General features: G+C 48.0%; 1 protein-coding gene across 3 annotated transcripts in view; it reads left to right on the forward strand.

The window, feature by feature from the left end:
• The first annotated feature begins 11,375 nt into the window (after positions 1-11,375).
• BAZ1B (bromodomain adjacent to zinc finger domain 1B) overlaps positions 11,376-18,603 on the forward strand; it is an 82,789-nt gene continuing 75,561 nt past the window's right edge. For all 3 annotated transcript variants that reach the window (XM_035280114.3, XM_078355033.1, XM_035280123.3), the window contains exon 1: positions 11,376-11,857. In XM_035280114.3, coding sequence (XP_035136005.2) covers positions 11,751-11,857 — 107 coding nt within the window. In that variant the 5' untranslated portion in view covers positions 11,376-11,750. The remainder of the gene's footprint in view (positions 11,858-18,603) is intronic.

Consider the following 18,603-nt stretch of genomic DNA (forward strand, 5'->3'; position numbering starts at 1 on the left):
GGCGGAGGCTGCCGTGAGCTGAGATTGTGCCATGCTCCAGCCTGTTCACAGAGGGAGATTCCTTCTCAAAAAACAGACACAGAAACGTTTTGCCACATTTACTTTGTATCTCAATACTCCCCACCCTCCCCTTTTTTTTGAGGCAGAGTCTCCTTTCGTTCCAAGGGTGGAGTACAGTGGTACAATTTTAGCTCACTTGCAACCTCCGAATCCTGGGCTCAGGCTATCCTCCCACCTCAGCCTCCCGAGTAGCTGGGACTACAGGGACATGCCACAGTATTAAGCTAGTATTTAAAAAAAAGAGATTTTTTTTTTTTGAAATGGAGTTTCGCTCTTTGTTGCCCAGGCTGGAGGGCAATGGCGCAATCTCGAATCACTGCAAACTCCACCTCCTGGGTTCAAGCGATTCTTCTGCCTCAGCCTCCCCAGTAGCTGGGATTCCAGGCGTGCACCACCACGCCCTGCTAACTTTGTAGTTTTAATAGAGACAGGGTTTCGCCATGTTGATCAGGCTGGTCTCAAACTCCTGATCTTAGGTTGATCCGCCTGCCTCAGTCTCCCAAAGTGCTGGGATTACAGGCGTGAGCTACTGCACCCAGCCAAAAAAATTTTTTGTAGAGATGAGATCTCACTATATTGCCCAATCTCACTATATTGGTCTCAAACTCCTGGATTCAAGCAATCCTCCTACTTCTGCCTCCCAGAGTGCTGGGATTACAGGCATAAGCCATCGTGCCCAGCCTATGCACATTCCCCCCCTAGGTTTTTGTCTTAGTTACTTGAAAATAGGTTGCAATTGTCATGACACTGCTATGGTCTGAATGTGTCCTCTCCAAAATTCCGGTGTTGCCACTGTGAGCATATTAAGGGGTGGGGCTTTGTAGAGGTGATTAGGCCATGAGGGGTCCGCCATGAATGGAGTAAGGCCGTTATAAAAGGCTTCTGTAGCCCTTCTGCCTTCTGCCATGTGAAGATACAGGTTCCTCCCCACAAGGATACTGCAACATGAAGGCACCATTGTGGAAGCAGAGAGCAGCCCTCACCAGACAATGGAACCAGCACCTCGATCTTGGACTACTCAGCCTCGAGAACTACAGTAAAACACGTTTCTGTTCCTTGTAAATTACCCAGTCTCAGGGATTTCGTTAGAGCTGGACGAACAGACTAAGACATTTTACCCCTAAATTCTTGAGCTTCTATCTCCGATGAACAAAGACATTCCCTAACACAATCAGACTACCAAATCACACCCAAGAAATTTATCAGCCGTACATGGTGGCTCACGCCTGTAGTTCCAACACTTTGGGAGGCCGACGAGGGTGGATTGCTTGAGCTCAGGAGTTTGAGCCCAACCTGGACAACATGGCAAAACCCCATCTCTACAAAAAATACAAAAATTCGCCGGTCATGGTGATGTGCACCTGTAGACCCAGATACTCAGGAGGCTGAGGCAGAAGAATCGCTTGAACCCAGGAGGCTGAGGTTGCAGTGAGCCCAGATTGCACCACTGCACTCCAGCCTGGGAGACGCAGTGAGACTCTGTCTTTAAACATATAAATATAAAAATGTCCAGATTGTTCTGGATTGGGCCAGTTAGCTCCTGTGCCCTTGGACATTTCTGCACCAAGATTTGAGTGCTGTCAGGTACAAAATGTCCCAGACTCACTTTTGATTTTCATTATTATCCTTATAATCCTGAAAATAATGATATTATCCTTATCATCCTAAAAATAATGATATTATCCTTATAATCCTAAAAATATTCTCATCATCCTAAAAATGATATTATCGTTATAATCCTAAAAATAATGATATTCTCCTTATCATCCTAAAAATGATATTATCCTTATAATCCTAAAAATAATGATAGTATCCTTATCATCCTAAAAATAATATTATCCTTATAATTCTAAAAATAATACTATCGTTATAATCCTAAAAATAATATTCTCCTTATCATCCTAAAAATAATGATAGTATCCTTATCATCCTAAAAATCATATTCTCCTTAGAATCCCAATAATAATGATATTATCATTATCCTTACTGTCAGGTACAAAATGTCCCAGAGTCACTTTATCATTATTACTATTTGAGATGGAGTCTCACTTTACCACCCAGGCTGTAGTGCTGTGGTGCTCTCTCGGCTCACCTCAACCTACGCCTCCCGGGTTCAAGCGATTCTCCTGTCTCAGCCTCCCAAGCAGCTGGGATTACGGGCATGGGGGCGCATGCACCACCATGTATTTTTAGTAGAGACGGGGTTTCACCATGTTGGCCAGGCTGGTCTTGAAGTCCTGACCTCAGGTGATCCACCTGCCTTGGCCTCCCAAAGTGCTGGGATTGAGCCACCGCACCCAGCCCAGACTCACTTTGGTCTTGTCCAGCCCCAGCCATTTTTTAAGGAGCCTTGGGTCTTTTTAGGGATGAGTAATTTTAAATTTTTTTTTTCCTTTTGAGACGGGGTCTCACTCTGTCATCCAGGCTAGAGGGCAGTGGTGCAATCACAGCTCACTGCAGCCTTGACCTCCCAGGCTCAAGTGATCTTCCCACCTCAGCCTCCTGAGTAGCTGGGGCTACAGGCACATACCATCACATCTCAGTAAATTTTTTTTTATTATTACACTTAAAGTTCTGGGGTACATGTGTGTAGGGCCACAGCCCGACAGGGTCGTGGGGTGTCCCCTATTGCTGTGCTGAGTCGAAGGATCCGAGAAATAGAGACAGGACACAGAAGGACTGGAAAAGAGCAGCTGGGCCCCAGGGGGCCACGACACCTACAAGCAGAGACAGGCGAGGCCCCAAGCATCCATAAGTGTCTGTATTTATTAGGTACAAGGCAGGGGGAAGGGTCGTGAGTAAGGCCATCTATAGTCTTAATGACAGGGCATACATAATCACGTGAGTAGCAAGCGAGGGGGCCACCCCATTAAGTCACCTAGTCAGAGAGGTGCGCTGTGCGCAGTAGGGGGCCTTGACGTGCACAGCAGTAGAGGGTCGTGCGCAAAAGGGGTCCACCCCCCACGAGGTCACCGGTGCAAGGAGCTGAGCTGTGTGCAGCAAGTGCCGTGCGCAACACTTCTTATCTGGGGGCTGGAGACTTCAAAGGACTCCCATAGAAGGATGCTGTAAGCCAACGCAGTGGGGGCTGACAGAGTGTGCTCTTCTCTAAGGTAATTTACAGGGGGATGATTTGAGCCAGCCCGGTAGTGAGAAAAGCTGAGAGGGTGGACAGCCACCACGGCGCGATTACACCAGAGGGGTTCTTCTCCTTCGGCTGTTCGTGGGATCTCAGGCCCCAAGGCCTACTTTCCACAAGAACTGGATGCAAGGTATGGCCAGTCCTTTTCAGGGGGAATAACTCTCGCTCCCAGCCGGCCATGCAGCGGGTACTGAGTGCTGCCGTCTAGGCTCTGACCTGCCATATAATGTGTGCCTTTGCAGGCAGGGGCGCTACCGCCTGGGTCATTGGTTCTTGTCCTGGTCTGGCTGTTTTCCCATGGACAGCTTCTGTTCTGTGACTGCTCTAGCCATTCCTCCTACTACAAACTACTATATAATTATATAGAAAGATTGTATAAATCAGCACTAAATGTGTCAGTACAGCTCTGACTACAATCCATTATATGATTATATAGAAAGATTATATAAAACTAAGTATGGTTTTATATATATATATATATACGCTATATATAAGAATATATGGAATTAAGTATGATTATACATATAAGCTAGATATAAGTAAGCAGTAAGTTATACTTCAAGCACTAATTGTGCCTGTGGTCTGCACGGCTTTCCTTCCTTGGTGCCCATGTGGGGAGTTACCCACACATGTGCAGATCATGCAGGATTTTTACATCGGTATACACATGCCATGGTGGTTTGCTGCACTCCTGGGTAAATTTTAAAAATTTGTAGAGACAGGACATCACTATACTGCCAAGGCTGGTCTCAGACTTCCAGGCTCATGCAATCCTCCTTCCTGCCTCGGCCTCCCAAGTTGCTGGGATTACACACGACAGCCACCATACCTGGCTGGCGTACTATTTTAAAACCTTGATAGGCTGGGCGCAGTGGCTCATGCCTGTAATCCCAACACTTTGGGAGGCCAAGGTGGGCAGATCACAAGGTCGGGAGTTCGAGACCAGCCTGGCCAACACAGTGAAACTCCATCTCTACAAAAAATACAAAAATGAGCTGGGCATGGTGGCAGGTGCCCATAATCCCAGCTACTCTGGAGGCTGACGCAGGAAAATCGCTTGAACCCAGGAGCCAGAGGTTGTGGTGAGTTGAGATCGCACCACTGCACTCTAGCCTGGGCAACAGAGCGAGACTCCATCTCAAACAAAACGAAACAAAACCCTAGATAAAATCTAGGTTTTGATGGAATAAGGAGCCTGAAGGAAGAAGTACCAAGATGGAGGATGGATTGCGGAGGGCCTCGAAGGTTAGGCCGGAGTGTGGTTTCATTTTGTTGGCTTTAAGTAGCCAACCATTGGAAGTTGTAAACATTAGAGTGACACAGTGTGCTGGATACTATGGAGAGGAAACAGAGGGGAGGCAGGGAGACAAATGGGAAGGACACTGCCCGCCGGATGTGTCTGCGTATACTGAGAGAAGAGTTACAGTTCTGTCACTGTGGGGGCAGAAGAGAGGCGACAGGTCCAAAGAAAATTCAGTGAAAACAGACCGAGGGCTGGGCGCGGTGGCTCACAACTGTTTGACCTTTGGGAGGCCAAACCGGGCAGATCACCTGAGGTCAGCAGTTCAAGACCAACCTGGCCAACCTGGTGAAACCCCCATCTCTACTAAAAATACAAAAATTAGCCGGGTGTGGTGGCGGGCACCTGTAATCCCAGCTACTCCAGAGGCCGAGGCAGGAGAATTGCTTGAACCTGGAAGGTGGAGGTTACAGTGAGCCGAGATCGTGCCACTGTACCCAGCCTGGGCAACAAGAGCAAAACTCTGTCTTAAAAAAAAAAAAAAAAACATAAACAGACTGAAGTCATCCAGAGAAAAGAAAGGAAATGTAATGAGTTTACCACGAGAATCATCTGTGAATAATGCATAATCATAAGTTATACACCGCATGCTGATTTAGCCAATTGCAATGTAATTCTTTTGGGAATATGTTTGCATATGTGTATGGTGTTTATGGAACTAAGTCCTCATCTTCCACTGAAGAAAGTCAACAGCTAATATTTATAACTGAAAAACTAGGCCAGGCAGGGTGGCTCATGCCTAAAATCCCAGCACTTTGGGAGGTTGAGGTGGGCAGATGGCTTGAGCTCAGGAGTTCAAAACCAGCCTGGGCAGCATAGTGAGACCCTATCTCTGCAAAAGATAAAAAAAATTAGGCTGGGAGCAGTGGCTCACACTTGTAATCCCAGCACTTTAGGAGGCGCAGGCAGGTGGATCTGAGGTCAGGAGTTCAAGACCAGCCTGGCCAACACGGTGAAACCCTGTCTCTACTAAAAATACGAATATTAGCCAAGTGTGGTGGCAAGCACTTGTAGTCCCAGATACTCGGGAGGCTGAGGCAGGGGAATCACATGAACCCAGGAGACAGAGGTTGCAGTGAGCTGAGATCGCACCATTCACTCCAGACTGGGCAAGAGAGTTAGATTCCTTTAAAAAAAAAAAAAAGAAAAGAAGAAGAAGAAAAGAAAAAGAAAAAACTGAAAATAGCAGTATATGAGTTATTTACAAATTGAAAATGGATGCCTGTGGGGCGAGGTGGCTCACGCCTGTAATCCCATAGTCCCAGCACTTTGGGAGGCCAAAGTGGGCAGATCATGAGGGCAGGAGATCAGGACCCTCCTGGCCATGGTGAAACCCCATCTCTACTAAAATACAAAAAATTAGGCGTGGTGGCACGTGCCTGTAGTCCCAGATACTCAGGAGGTTGAAGCAGGGCAATCGCTTGAACTCCGGGAGACGGAGGTTGCAATGAGCCGAGATCTCGCCACTGCATTCCAGCATTTCGACAGAGCAAGACTCCGTCTCAAAAAAAAAGAAAAAGAAAAGAAAAAAGAAAATGGATGCCCCAGGGGAGCAGGAAGTGGGTAGAGGAGTGTGGCCGGGCTGCATTTTGTAGGACTATTTGATTTTCTTTGGAACTATGTTTTTTTATTTTTTAAAAATCCATCCATCTGCACACTGATACATGTTTCTTTTTGGAACTGTTTTCATTTTCCCATGAGAACACATAATATGAATGCAACTGAAAGCATTTTTTAAGCAGAGCGTCAGTATCACAGCAAGTTGGGGTGGAAATAACAAAGGCCTGAGGCAGGTGCTGAGGAACAGCAGGAGGGGGAAACAGTCCAACATTTTAGGCTGCTGGAATCGATGTTATCTGGATGCCCTGAGGCTGCGGAGCTTAAGAAAGAGGTCAAAGGCTGAGCCTCCAGCCAGAGGAAGGTGAAGCCATTAAGAGAAATAAAATCAGGGCCTTGTGTGGTGGCTCCTGACTGTAAATTCCAGCATTTTTGGAGGCCAAGGTGAGAGGATCATTTGAGCCCAGGAGGCAGGAGTTTGAGACTAGCCCAGGAAGTATATAGTGAGAACTTGTCTCTATTAATATATATATGCTTTGAGACCAAATCTCATCCTGTCATTCAGTCGCTCAAGCTGGAGTGCAACGGCGCGACCGCAACCTCCGCCTCCTGGGTTCAAGCAATTCTCCTGCCTCAGCCTCCCGAGTAGCTGGGACTACAGGTGCCTGCCACCATGCCCAGCTAATTTTTTATATTTTTAGTAGAGACAGGGTTTCAGCATATTGGCCAGGCTGGTCTGGAACTCCTGACCTCGTGATCTGCCCACCTTGGCCTCCCAAAGTGCTGGGATTACAGGAATAAGCCACCTTGCCCGGCCTAAAATATTTTTTTCAATGTATTAAAAAATAAAAAAAGAAAAAGAGCCAGGTGTGGTGGCTCTTGCTTGTAATCCTGGCAGTTTGGGAGGCCTAGGTGGGCGGATCATTTGCGCTCAAGAATTTTGAGACCAGCCTGGGCAATACAGTGAGATCCTGTCTTTGCCAAAAATACAAAAAAAAAAAAGATCTGGGCATGGTGGTGCATGCTTCTGGTCCCAGCGGGAAGCTGAAGTGGGAGGATCACTTGAGCCCCAGAGGTAGAGGCTGCAGTGGGATGACATTGTGCAGCTGCACGGCAGCCTCGGCAACAGAGTGAGACCCTGTCTCAAAAACAAACCAGTACAGAGTCATTATAAAAATATAATCATAAAATACAGAAAGATAAAAAGAAGACAATCGCATCAATTGCAATTCTAGTAAAAAAGAGGGGTAAAAGCCGGGCATAGTGGCTCCTGCCTGTAATCCCAGCACTTTGGGAGGCTGAGGCGGGCAGGTCACCTGAAGTCAGGTGTTCAAGACCAGCCTGACCAACATGGAGAAACCCCATGTCTACTGAGAATACAAAATTAGCCAGGCGTGGTGTCTCATGCCTGTAATCCTAGCTACTTTAGAGGCTGAGGCAGGAGAATTGCTTGAACTGGGGAGGTGGAGGTTGTGGTGAGCTGAGATTTCACCACTGCACTGCAGCCTGGGCAACAAGAATGAAACTCCATCTCAAAAAAAAAAAAAGGGGATTAAAAAAAAAGTAGAAAAAATTGTAATTCTAGGCCTGGCGGGGTGGCTCATGCCTGTAATCCCACCACTTTGAGAGGTTGAGGAGAGAGGCTGAGGCCAGGGATTCGAGGCCAACCTGGGCAATACAGTGAGACCCCCATCCCCATCACCATCTCTACAAAAAAGAAAATACTTAGCAGGGCATGCTGGTGTGTGTCTGTGGTCCCGGCTACTCTGGATGCTGAGGTGGAGGAACTCAAGTCCAGGAGATCCAGGTTGCAGTGAGCTATGATCTCCTCACTGCACTTCAGCCTGGGTGAGAGTGCAATTTCTCGTCTCAAACGAGACAAAACGCCAAACCATAAATCCATCTCCCCGAGGCGAGCACTGTTCTTTATTTGGGGTCTCTTCATAAGCTCCATATGGCTCCTGAAGCTCAAGTTTAGTGCTGTCCTCACCAAGCCCCACCTCCAACTCACACTTCCTCCCTCGGAATTTCCGGCTGTGTTCTGGATGGCTCTCCAGGGTAGTAGTTCACACGGCTGAAACCAAGCCCATCGCCGATTTTCCCATCTCAGGTCCCATGTTCACCACCACCAGGATTGGATTCCAGCCCACAGCAGATCCAAGTGCTGAAATGATTATGGTGCCCAGTTCACATGGGCAAAATGAGATGCTTTTCTGAAATACTGAATTGTTTTATCTTTTTTTTTTGAGACAGAGTTTTGCTTTGCTGCTCAGGCTGGAGTGCAGTGGTGCGATCTCGGCTCACTTCAACTTCTGCCTCCTGGGTTCAAGAGATTCTTGTGCCTCAGCCTCCCAAGTAACTTGGATGACAGGCATGCCCCACCATGCCCAGCTAATTTTTTGCATTTTTAGTAGAGACAGGGTTGCTTACAGCCATTACTGGCAATAGTGGAAAAAAAAAAAAAAAGAGAGAGACAGGGTTTTGCCATGTTGCCCAGACTGGTCTCAAACTGCTGGCTACAAGGTATCCTCTTGCCTCAGGCTCCCAAAGTGCTGAGATTACAGGTGTGAGCCGCCATGCTGGGCTTTGTCGTTCCTTTCTAAGTAGTAGGCACTTCGATTCAGCCATTACAGAGTTACCAGGACTGTCATTTCCCTTCCCATTCCCATCTGGTATTTTCTGCCTCAGATCCTCATATTTTGGGTACACGATCTTGAACTTCCAGTCTTCACTCTGCTCTGTCTAGAATGTTCATCCCTCTTTTCTCTGTCCAGAGAACTCCTGTCTTTTGGCAATTAACTCAAATGCCATGTGCTCTCAGAAGGCTTCTACTCTTCCTGGGAGAAAAGGAGCTCTCTTTTCTGCTAGGTGATCAGAGGAAACTTCACAAAGGTAGCTTCTGACCTAGACCTTGTAGTGCGAATAGGATACCCTTGAGGTAAGAAATGGGTCTGGCTGCATTTAGGGACACCTCGCAGTCTGGCCCCGTTGAAGGACAGGCTGAGAAGGTACACCCTGGGGCCAGGGAAGTTCTTTAAACCAAGAAAGACAGTTTCATAGGGAGAGAATTTAATTAGTGTGTTTTTGATTGTACAGGAAAGCCAAACAAATTTTGGACTATGTAACTGAAACGTTCTCCCACTCCAGACACACTTACTGCTATTTTCTTTTTCCTTTATTTTTTTGAGACGGAGTTTCGCTCTTGTTACCCAGGCTGGAGTGCAATGGCGCGATCTCGGCTCACCGCAACCTCCGCCTCCTGGGTTCAGGCAATTCTCCTGCCTTAGCCTCCTGAGTAGCTGGGATTACAGGCACGTGCCACCATGCCCAGCTAATTTTTTGTATTTTTAGTAGAGACAGAGTTTCACCTTGTTGACCAGGATGGTCTCGATCTCTTGACCTCGTGATCCACTTACCTCGGCCTCCCAAAGTGCTGGGATTACAGGCGTGAGCCACTGCGCCCGGCCTACTGCTATTTTCTTACTGCACACTTGATACAGAGCTGCGATTATTGTTTTTGTTTATTTATTTTTTTTGAGACTGAGTGTCACTCTTGTTGCCCAGGCTGGAGTGCAGTTACCATCTTGGCTCACCGAAACCTCTGCCTCCCCGGTTCAAGCGATTCTCCTGCTTCAGCCTTCTGAGTAGCTGGGATGACAGGCCTGTGCCACCATGTCCAGCTAATTTTGTATTTTTGTAGAGACGGGGTTTCTCCATGTTGGTCAGGCTGGTCTCGAATTCCTGACCTCAGGTGATCTACCCGCCTCGGCCTCCCTCTCAAGATTATTATTATTATTTGAGATGAAGTTTCGCTCTTGTTGCCCAAGCTGGAGTGCAATGGCGCGATCTCGGCTCACTGCAACCTCCGCCTCCCGGGTTCAAGGGATTCTCCTGCCTCAGCCTCCCAACTAGAGATGGGGTTTCACCATGTTGGTCGGGCTGGTCTCAAACTCCTGACCTCAGGTGATCCACTTGCCTCGGCCTCCCAAAGTGTTAGGATTACAGATGTGAGCCACCATGCCCGCCCAGAACTGATTCTTTCTGTTGTTGTTGGTTTTTTTGGGGGGGAGTGCAATCTCCACGTCCACTTCTTTTTCCTCCCATGATACTCAGCACACAGCTCAGAACATTGTAGGTGCCAGTGAATACTAAATGAATTTGATCTACCTTTTATTTTATTTTATTTTTTTGAGACGGAGTTTCGCTCTTGTTACCCAGGCTGGAGTGCAATGGCGCCATCTCGGCTCACCGCAACCTCCGCCTCCTGGGTTCAGGCAATTCTCCTGCCTCAGCCTCCTGAGTAACTGGGATTACAGGCACGTGCCACCATGCCCAGCTAATTTTTTGTATTTTTAGTAGAGACGGGGTTTCACCATGTTGACCAGGTTGGTCTCGATCTCTCGACCTCGTGATCCACCCGCCTCGGCCTCCCAAAGTGCTGGGATTACAGGCTTGAGCCACCGCGCCCGGCCTACCTTTTATTTTTTATAAAACAGGGTCTCGCTATGTTACTCAGGCTGGTCTCGACTCCTGGCCTCAAGCAATTCTCCCGCCTCTGCCTCCCAAAGTGCTGGGATTAGGGGTGACTCACTGTGCCCACGCAGGATGTATCTTTAATAGGTACATCTTTCAATCTATTTTTCCAAAGAAGCTTCTATATTCTACTTTCCAGCAAACCCCTAGAAACAAGCAGTATACTTCTACCCTGATCTCAACCATACTCTCGCCCAGAAGTTAACTTTGGGGTGAGCAAAGCTGGCGCTCAAGTTGTCCTTCCGCAGAACCTTTGCTCGGGGAAGCTCCCGGGGCCACTTCCCGCCAACCCCTCCCTGCAGCCCAGCCCCACCCGCGCATCCCCGGGCGTGGCTGAGCGCGGCGCCTTTAAGAAGGGGGCGGAGCCCAAGAGGAAAGACAAAGCCCCTGGCCGCGCGCTCCCCCTCCCCCTCCGGCGCACCACACGGACAGTGGTGCCCGGATGTCGGTGTCGCCGTCGGTGACAGATGGCGCCGTGCCTGTATATGCGAGGGGGGCCTCTCAAGCTTGACCTCCTTGAGTTCTCGGCCTCTCCGTCCTCCTCTGTCCGCTACTTTTAACTCCGCCGCCCGAGGCTCGCACGCCTGTCACCGGCGCTTACATAACGTGACCTTTCACCTCTTCAGACTGCCCTCTAGTGCGCTGCAACTCAACTACGCGACAGGGGCAGGGGGGCGGGACCCAGGTGCGGAGCGGCAGCTCCTCCAAGCCAATAGGCTGTGAGCGCTGACCAGCTCTCCGCCTATTGGAGCATTCGACACCGGCGCCACGGGGGAGCAAGTTAGGGTGTGCGTTGGCCGGGCCGGGGGGAGGAGGGGAATCTCCCGCCATTTTTCAATAATTTCCTCCGGTGTCGCTGAGGAGGAGTCGTGACTGCCGGCCGCCGGGACCCGAGGCGGAGGTCGGCTGGGGGCTGCTGGGAGGCGCGGCGGTGTGTGCGGGAGCTCTGCGCCCTGGCGTTCCGCTCCATGGCTGTCGCGCGGCCGCGCCGGCGGTAAGGGAGCCGGAGTTCGCGCCGCCCTCTCACCCCTCCCTTCCCCCACCCCTCCCTCGGGCGCCTGGCGCTTGGTCCGGGCCGCGGGGCCTAGTGTTGCGCCGCGGGGCCGGCCCCAGTAGCCGCCCGTCCCCCCCGCCGCCGCCGCCGCTGCCGCCGCCGCGATGGCGCCGCTCCTGGGCCGCAAGCCCTTCCCGCTGGTGAAGCCGCTGCCCGGAGAGGAGCCGCTCTTCACCATCCCGCACACTCAGGAGGCCTTCCGCACCCGGGAGTATCCTTCTCCAGTCGCACGGGCCGGGCCGGGCCGGGGAAGGGCCAGGGGCTAGCGGGGCCGGGTCGGCCGCGCATCCGCCGCCCGGGGCAGCTGTCAGCGCGCCCCGGCCGCCCGCGGGCCTGGACGCCCAGTCTCACCCCGCGCCCGCCGATCCTTCCCGGGGATCCGGCGGGGGGGGGGGGGGCGCGCGCCGGCCCTGGAGGGAGAAGGGCCAGCTCCGGCCGCCCCCGGGGCCCCGCCGGCGCGGAGCGCACCCCCCATCCCCATGACCGCCCCCGGGTTGGCTTTAGGGCCCGAGGATCCGGGAGGGAGGAGGAGGCGTGGGGAGGGGGAGCTGGATTTCTTGCTTTGCTTTCCACAATTTTTTTTTTTTTTTCTAAATTTAAATGAATCCTGCAGTTTTAAGTTTTGAAATTGTACCCGCGCGGCCTCGTGATGCGGCGTGTGCAAGTCTTCGACTGCGTCTTATCCCCGTCTCTGCGGGGACAGCTGGCATTTTTTCTTCTCCCGAGGGAACTTTAGGCCGGGGACGAACTGACAGGACCCGGGGGCTGGAAGCTGGGAATGCGATTGCCCACTTAGAGCAAAGGGAAGGGAAAAACTGCGGCTGGGTGAGCTGATGCCTGCCTTCCCCGGGCACACACAGGTTTAACATTCTGCAGGTTTAGAAGGAGATTGGCATGCCTTAAAAGTGAGATTGAAATAAAAATATCACGACGTACCTGGAGTTTTTATGTTGTATTTTAGGAACACGAAATTTGTCGTTTTGAAAAGGAAGCATCCTCTCGTAGTGACTAAGATTTCTTGCATAAGCATTATCTTTTAGCGAAAAGTTATGCAGCCTTTATTTGCTTTTTTTAATGGGTGCCACATGAATCGTTTTTGAGGCTTATCTGTTAAAAAAAAAAAGGTTTTGGAATCAATTTTTTTTTTTTGAGACTGAAAGCTTTAGGCGTGAAGGCTATGTGCTATGAGTCTTCTCAGCCCTGTCTCTTCGAAAGGTTTGATTCCTTACTTCCTTGCTTGTTTCTGTATAGGAGGAAGCGTCTCTGAGAGCTATTTCATTTCTCCCTGATTCTCACTTTAACGCAGTACGTTAGAAGATAATCTCATTCTTGTTGGCGTGCAATTTGTGAGTGTGGAGTGCAATTTCTGAGTGTCCTTTTGTGGGGAGTATACACGCAAAGGGACCTGGAAAATGAGTCCATGCTGGAGGAATGCTCTTGGAGAAATAGAGCTGTAGTCTCTTGGAGCTGAAGTGGATCTTGGAGGTGGTCGGGTACTGGGGCTTGGTTCCCCAAGTTGGCCCAGAGAGTGGAGGTTGACTTGTTGAAGGTCACATAATAAAGAGTTAGGAGTAGAATCCAGCGCTCTTCCTGCCTGATGCCTGTCAGTCAATCAAGAGAAGAAGGTGGAATGTTACGCCTTCACTTTTAATTAATTTAAATATTATCTCACTTTTTTGTCAGTGTGGTATAAGATAAGGCACAGTGGCCTGAGGGGTGGTCGTCTTGTTCTTGTAGCGGAAGACTTGGAATGCTTTGGAGAAGTTCCTCTAGCTATACCAAATACTACATTGTTCTAAAGGTATCCCCCTTTTTTTTGTTTGTTTTTTTGAGTTGTAGTTTCTCTCCTGTTATCTAGGCTGCAAGTGCAGTGGTGCGATCCCGGCTCACTGCAGTTTCTGCCTCCCGGATTCAAGCGATTTTCCTGCCTCCGCCTCCTGGGATATGAGTAGCTGGGATATGACAGGCACCAGTCACCACGCCTGGCTAATTTTTGTATTTTTAGTAGAGACAGATGTTTTACCATGTTGGCCAGGCAGGTCTCGAACTCCAGACCTCAGGTGATCCACCCGCCTCAGCCTCTCAAAGTGCTGGGATTACAGGGGTGAGCCACCGTGCCTGGCCAGTACCCTACTTTTTAATAACATTTGAAACGTTAGTGGAGTAGCAACTTGTAAGAATCCAACATGTCCTTTTCTTTCTTTTTTTTTTTTTGAGAGTCTCCCTCCATCACCAGGCGCCAGGCTGGAGTGCAGTGGCGCGACCTCAGCTCATTGCAACCTCTGCCTCCCAGGTTCAAGCTATTCTCCTGCCTCAGCCTCCTGAGCAGCTGGGACTACAGGTGCGCGCCACCACGCCCAGCTAATTTTTTTTGTATTTTTAGTAGAGACGGGGTTTCGCCATGTTGGCCAGGATGGTCTCGATCTCTTGACCCCATGATCTGCCCGCCTCGGCCTCCCAAAGTGCTGGGATTACAGGCATGAGCCACTGCGCTCCACCAACATGTCCTTTTCAAATGTCATTAATGTTCTGAGCTTTGATGGATGCTCACCCACTGTCAGATGATAATTTCTCAGGTCTGGTTTTAGCATAGTATAAGAAACATGCCATGGAGAAGAGACAGGTTCTAAGTGTATAACAGGTACTGAGCTATGTAAAAAATGGCTGTAGGTAGTTAATTTCAGACTGGCAACACAGGCTTTTTCATATTACTGAATGAAGTTATTGAAATATGTATATGAAGAGTTTCTCCTGATGATAACAACTGACAACTGAAACCTGGAACACTTTAAGTGGTATGTGTTTAATAAACATTCTTCATTTTTAAATTTCCCATACTGGTATTTAGAACCCTTTTAATGAAAGAGTTCTTAAAGCATATTTTATATTGGGGGAAATTGCTCCTTTGGGAAGTTGTACAAGTGGAAGCACTTTGAGGATGGTTTTTAAACAGTTGTACTGTATGGTTGGCAGATAGGCACATTTCTTTATTAGGCTATTAGTGGTTTCACAGAGGAGAACAAATATGTGGTGGTAACAGCTGCCTTTGAAGCAGTATTCCCAGTTCTCAATTTATATTTACAGTGGTGTCTTTAATAGGACTTGATACTTTAATTTTCTTTTAATACCTACCTTTTGATTGCATGTATCACAGAAGTTTGTGTGATATTTTACTGACTTAAAGGTGTGTGTTGGTATTTTCTTGGAGGTATATTGTAAATCTTCATTAAACTTAGTGGAAGTTGTGAGTAATGCCCACATTTAATGACTAGGCGTTAGATATTGGTGATTATGTTGATTGTACTGTGGCTTTGTATAGTACATTACTTCCTAGAGTAGTACCACAGGCAGGACACTAGATCCTGGAAAAGACTAACTTTATCAGAATCAGTTCTTGATGTGACACCGACTTTATTTAAGTCAAGGTAGGTTTTAGGCAGGAATTGAAGCTATAAGCATCCTGCTGTAGATTAGTATTTTTGTGTTGCTTCAACTGTCATAGTTTCTAAAGCTTTAGAAACAGGTCATGACCTTTGTAGCATCATTATGTGAGAATTTATAGAGGGTATGATAATGAGGGGCTTTTATTCATACTGTTAATCTGGCTTTAGACAAGTGTGACTAGAGCATATTTTTGTTCAAGAAATGGAGTCTCGCTGTGTTGCCCAGGCTGGAGTGTAGTGGCTGTTTACAGATGAAATGGTAGTAGCACAGGGAAGCCTTGAACTGGGCTCAAGAGATCCTCCAGCCCCAGCCTCTAGAGTAGCTGGGACTACAGGCAAGTTCTACTGCGCCTGTCGTAGAGCATGTATTACGAGCTGAGTAGCTGTAGACAGAGTTAAGTGGTAAGGCAGGGTTTTCCTGGACGGCTGGGACACTAAGCCCTTACGTTGCTTTTTATACATTCTTTGACACATTATGCCATATTAGGCTTGTTTTTAACTGAAAGACAGTTTGGTCCAAAGAGAGAAAATTGGGTAAAAAGCAAATCTTGAGTTGGCTCACTATTTGCCATCTTCTGACTTAGAACTCTTAGGTTACAGTTACGCTTTTTTAACTCTATACTTTTCTGGGCCACTTCCTTTCAGGTTATCAAGTACTTCATTGAAAGAAACAATCGAAGCAAGGCTGAAGAGAACAAAGCAGCAGCATGTTGTGATGAGGAGGTAGCTGATGGCAAAGTAGCTGCATAATGAGATAGCCTAGGATTGGAGATATCTTATCATTTATAGCTTACACAACCTTTGGAGAATTGCTTTGACATTTTGTCTGCAATTATATTTGCAGCAGTTGCTGGAACATAAAAACCTCAATTGGCATTTGCTCTGAGAGGTTATTTGAGAGTGAGTGACTTATTTTGGTAACCTAAAATCTGAAATAGGATTTAGAGGCAGCTGACTCAGTATCCTTCTAATGGGCTTTTTTGCCTTTTCATTTTCATTTTTTTTCTTGCTTTCCCTTTTTTTCTTATTTTTAATTTGAGACAGGGTCTCACTGTTGTCTAGGCTGGAGTGCAGTGGTGTGTCATACCTCATTGCAGCCTCAAATGATTCTCCCCGCTCAGCCTCCTGAGTAGCTATAATCATAGGTGCGCACCACCACACCTGTCTGATTTTTGTACCTTTTGTAGAGATGGGGTCTTGTAAAGTTGCCCAGGCTGGTCTTGAATTTCTGGCCTCAAGTGATCCTCCTGCTTCAGCCTCCCAAAGTGCTGGCATTACAGGTGTGAGCCACTGTGTGTGGCTTTACTTTCTCTTAATATAAGTTAAAGTAATTACAAGAAGAGTTACATAACTTTAAAAGAGCCATTGTTAGGGATTGTAGGAATTTCAGTTTCAGATTTTTTTTTTTTTTTTTTTTTTGAGATGGAGTCTTGCATTGTCTGCCAAGCTGGAGTGTATTGGCGCAATCTCAGCTCACTGTAATCTCCGCCTCCTGGATTCAAGCCATTCTCTTGCCTCAGTCTCCCTAGTAGCTGGGATTACAGGCACCTGCCACCATGCCCAGCTATGTTTTTTGTAGTTTTAGTAGAGCTTCACTATGTTGATCAGGCTGGTTTTGAACTCCTGACCTTGTGATGCAACCGCCTCGGCCTCTCAAAGTGCTGGGATTACAGACATGAACCACCGTGCCTGGCCAGATTTTTTTTTAAAGATGGGCTTGCCCTGTCCCACAGGTTGGAGTGCAATGGCATGATCTCTGCTCACTGCAACCTCTACCTCCCAGCTTCAAGCGAGTCTCCTGCCTCAGCCTCCCAATTAGCTGGGATTACTGGCGCCCAGCTAATGTTTGTAGTTTTAGTAGAGACGAGGTTTTGCCATGTTGGTCAGGCTGGTCTCAAGCTTCTAACCTCAGGTGATCCACCTTCTTTGGGCTCCCAGAGTGCTGGGATTTCAGGTGTGAGCCACTGTGCTGACCTCAGATTTTTAAAATTAATTTGACTAGTCAATTAATTTTGAGTTAATACTGTCAGAATACATTTTCTGAGATGTATACCTTAGGTTTCAGTCAATGCTGTCCAACAAAAGTATAATATCAGCCACATGTAATTAAACATTTTGTAGTACTCTTATATTTAAAAAAAAATGGTAGGAAAAAAGTAAAAATGGAATGTGGTGGTGAGTGCCTGTAGTCCCAGCTACTCAGGAGGCCAAGGCTGGAGGATTCCCTAAACCCAGAAGCTTGAGACCAGCCAAGGCAACATACTGAGACCACCATCTCCAAAAAGTAAATAATAAAAAGGAAAACCACATTTTTCTCTCTCATTATCATTATTTTTTTGAGATGGAGCCTCACTCTTGCCCAGGCTGGAGTGCAGTGGCACAGTCTTGGCTCACTGAGACCTCTGCCTCCTGGGTTCGATGGATTCTCCTGCCTCAGCCTTCAGAGTAGCTGGGATTACAGGCGCCCGCTACCATGTCTGGCTTTTTTTTTTTTTTTTTTGAGATGGAATTTTGTTCTTGTTGCCCAGGCTGGAATGCAATGGCACTGTCTCTGCTCACCGCAACCTCTGCCTCCCGGGTTCAAGCAATTCTGCCTCAGCCTCCTATATAGCTGGGATTTACAGGCATGTGCCATCACACCCGGCTAATTTTATATTTTTTTAGTAGAGACTGGGTTTCTCCATGTTGGTCAGGCTGGTCTCAAGCTCCCAACCTCAGGTAATCTGCCCGCCTCGGCCTCCCAAAGTGCTGGAATTATAGGCGTGAGCCATCTCGCCCAGCCTAATTTTTATATATTTTTTTTCTTTTTAATTTTTGTATTTTTAATAGAGACAGGGTTTCACCATGTTTGCCACACCGGTCTCAAACTCCTTCCATTAAGTGCTGCCTCCCAAAGTGCTGGGATTATGGGTGTGAGCCACCATACCTTGCCACATTTTTCTCATTTTAAGACTAAGGCTGACACCTGGTGTGGTGTCACGTGCTGGAAATCCCAGTACTTTGGGAGGCTGAGGCAGGTGGATTGCTTGAGCTCAGGAATCTGAGACCAGCCTGGGCAACATCGTGAATAAAAGCCTGTTTCTATTAAAAATAGAAGGATTAGCTGGGTATGGTGGCGTTTGTCTGTGGTCCCAGTTACTTGGGAAACTGAGGTGGGAGGATCACCTGAGTCCAGGAGGCAGAAGTTTCAGTGAACCGAGATGGGGCCATTACAATCCAGTTTGGGTGGCAGAGCAAGACCCTGCCTTGAAAAAAGAAGACCAAGGCTGGAGGAGTAGACCCTATGTGTGACATGCCTTTCTAGTGGCACAGAGAAAGAGCTAGAAGAGGCTGGGCACGGTGGCTCAACTTCTGTTATTCGAGCACTTTGGGATGCTGAGGCGGGTAGATCATGAGGTCAGGAGATCAAGACCATCCTGACCAGCATGCTAAACCCCGTCTCTACTAAATTACAAAAAAGAAAAATTAGCTGAGCATGGTGGTGCTTGCTTGTAATCCCAGCTACTCAGGAGGC

This window comes from Callithrix jacchus, chromosome 2 (assembly GCF_049354715.1).
Source record: "Callithrix jacchus isolate 240 chromosome 2, calJac240_pri, whole genome shotgun sequence".
Taxonomy (NCBI): domain Eukaryota; kingdom Metazoa; phylum Chordata; class Mammalia; order Primates; family Cebidae; genus Callithrix; species Callithrix jacchus.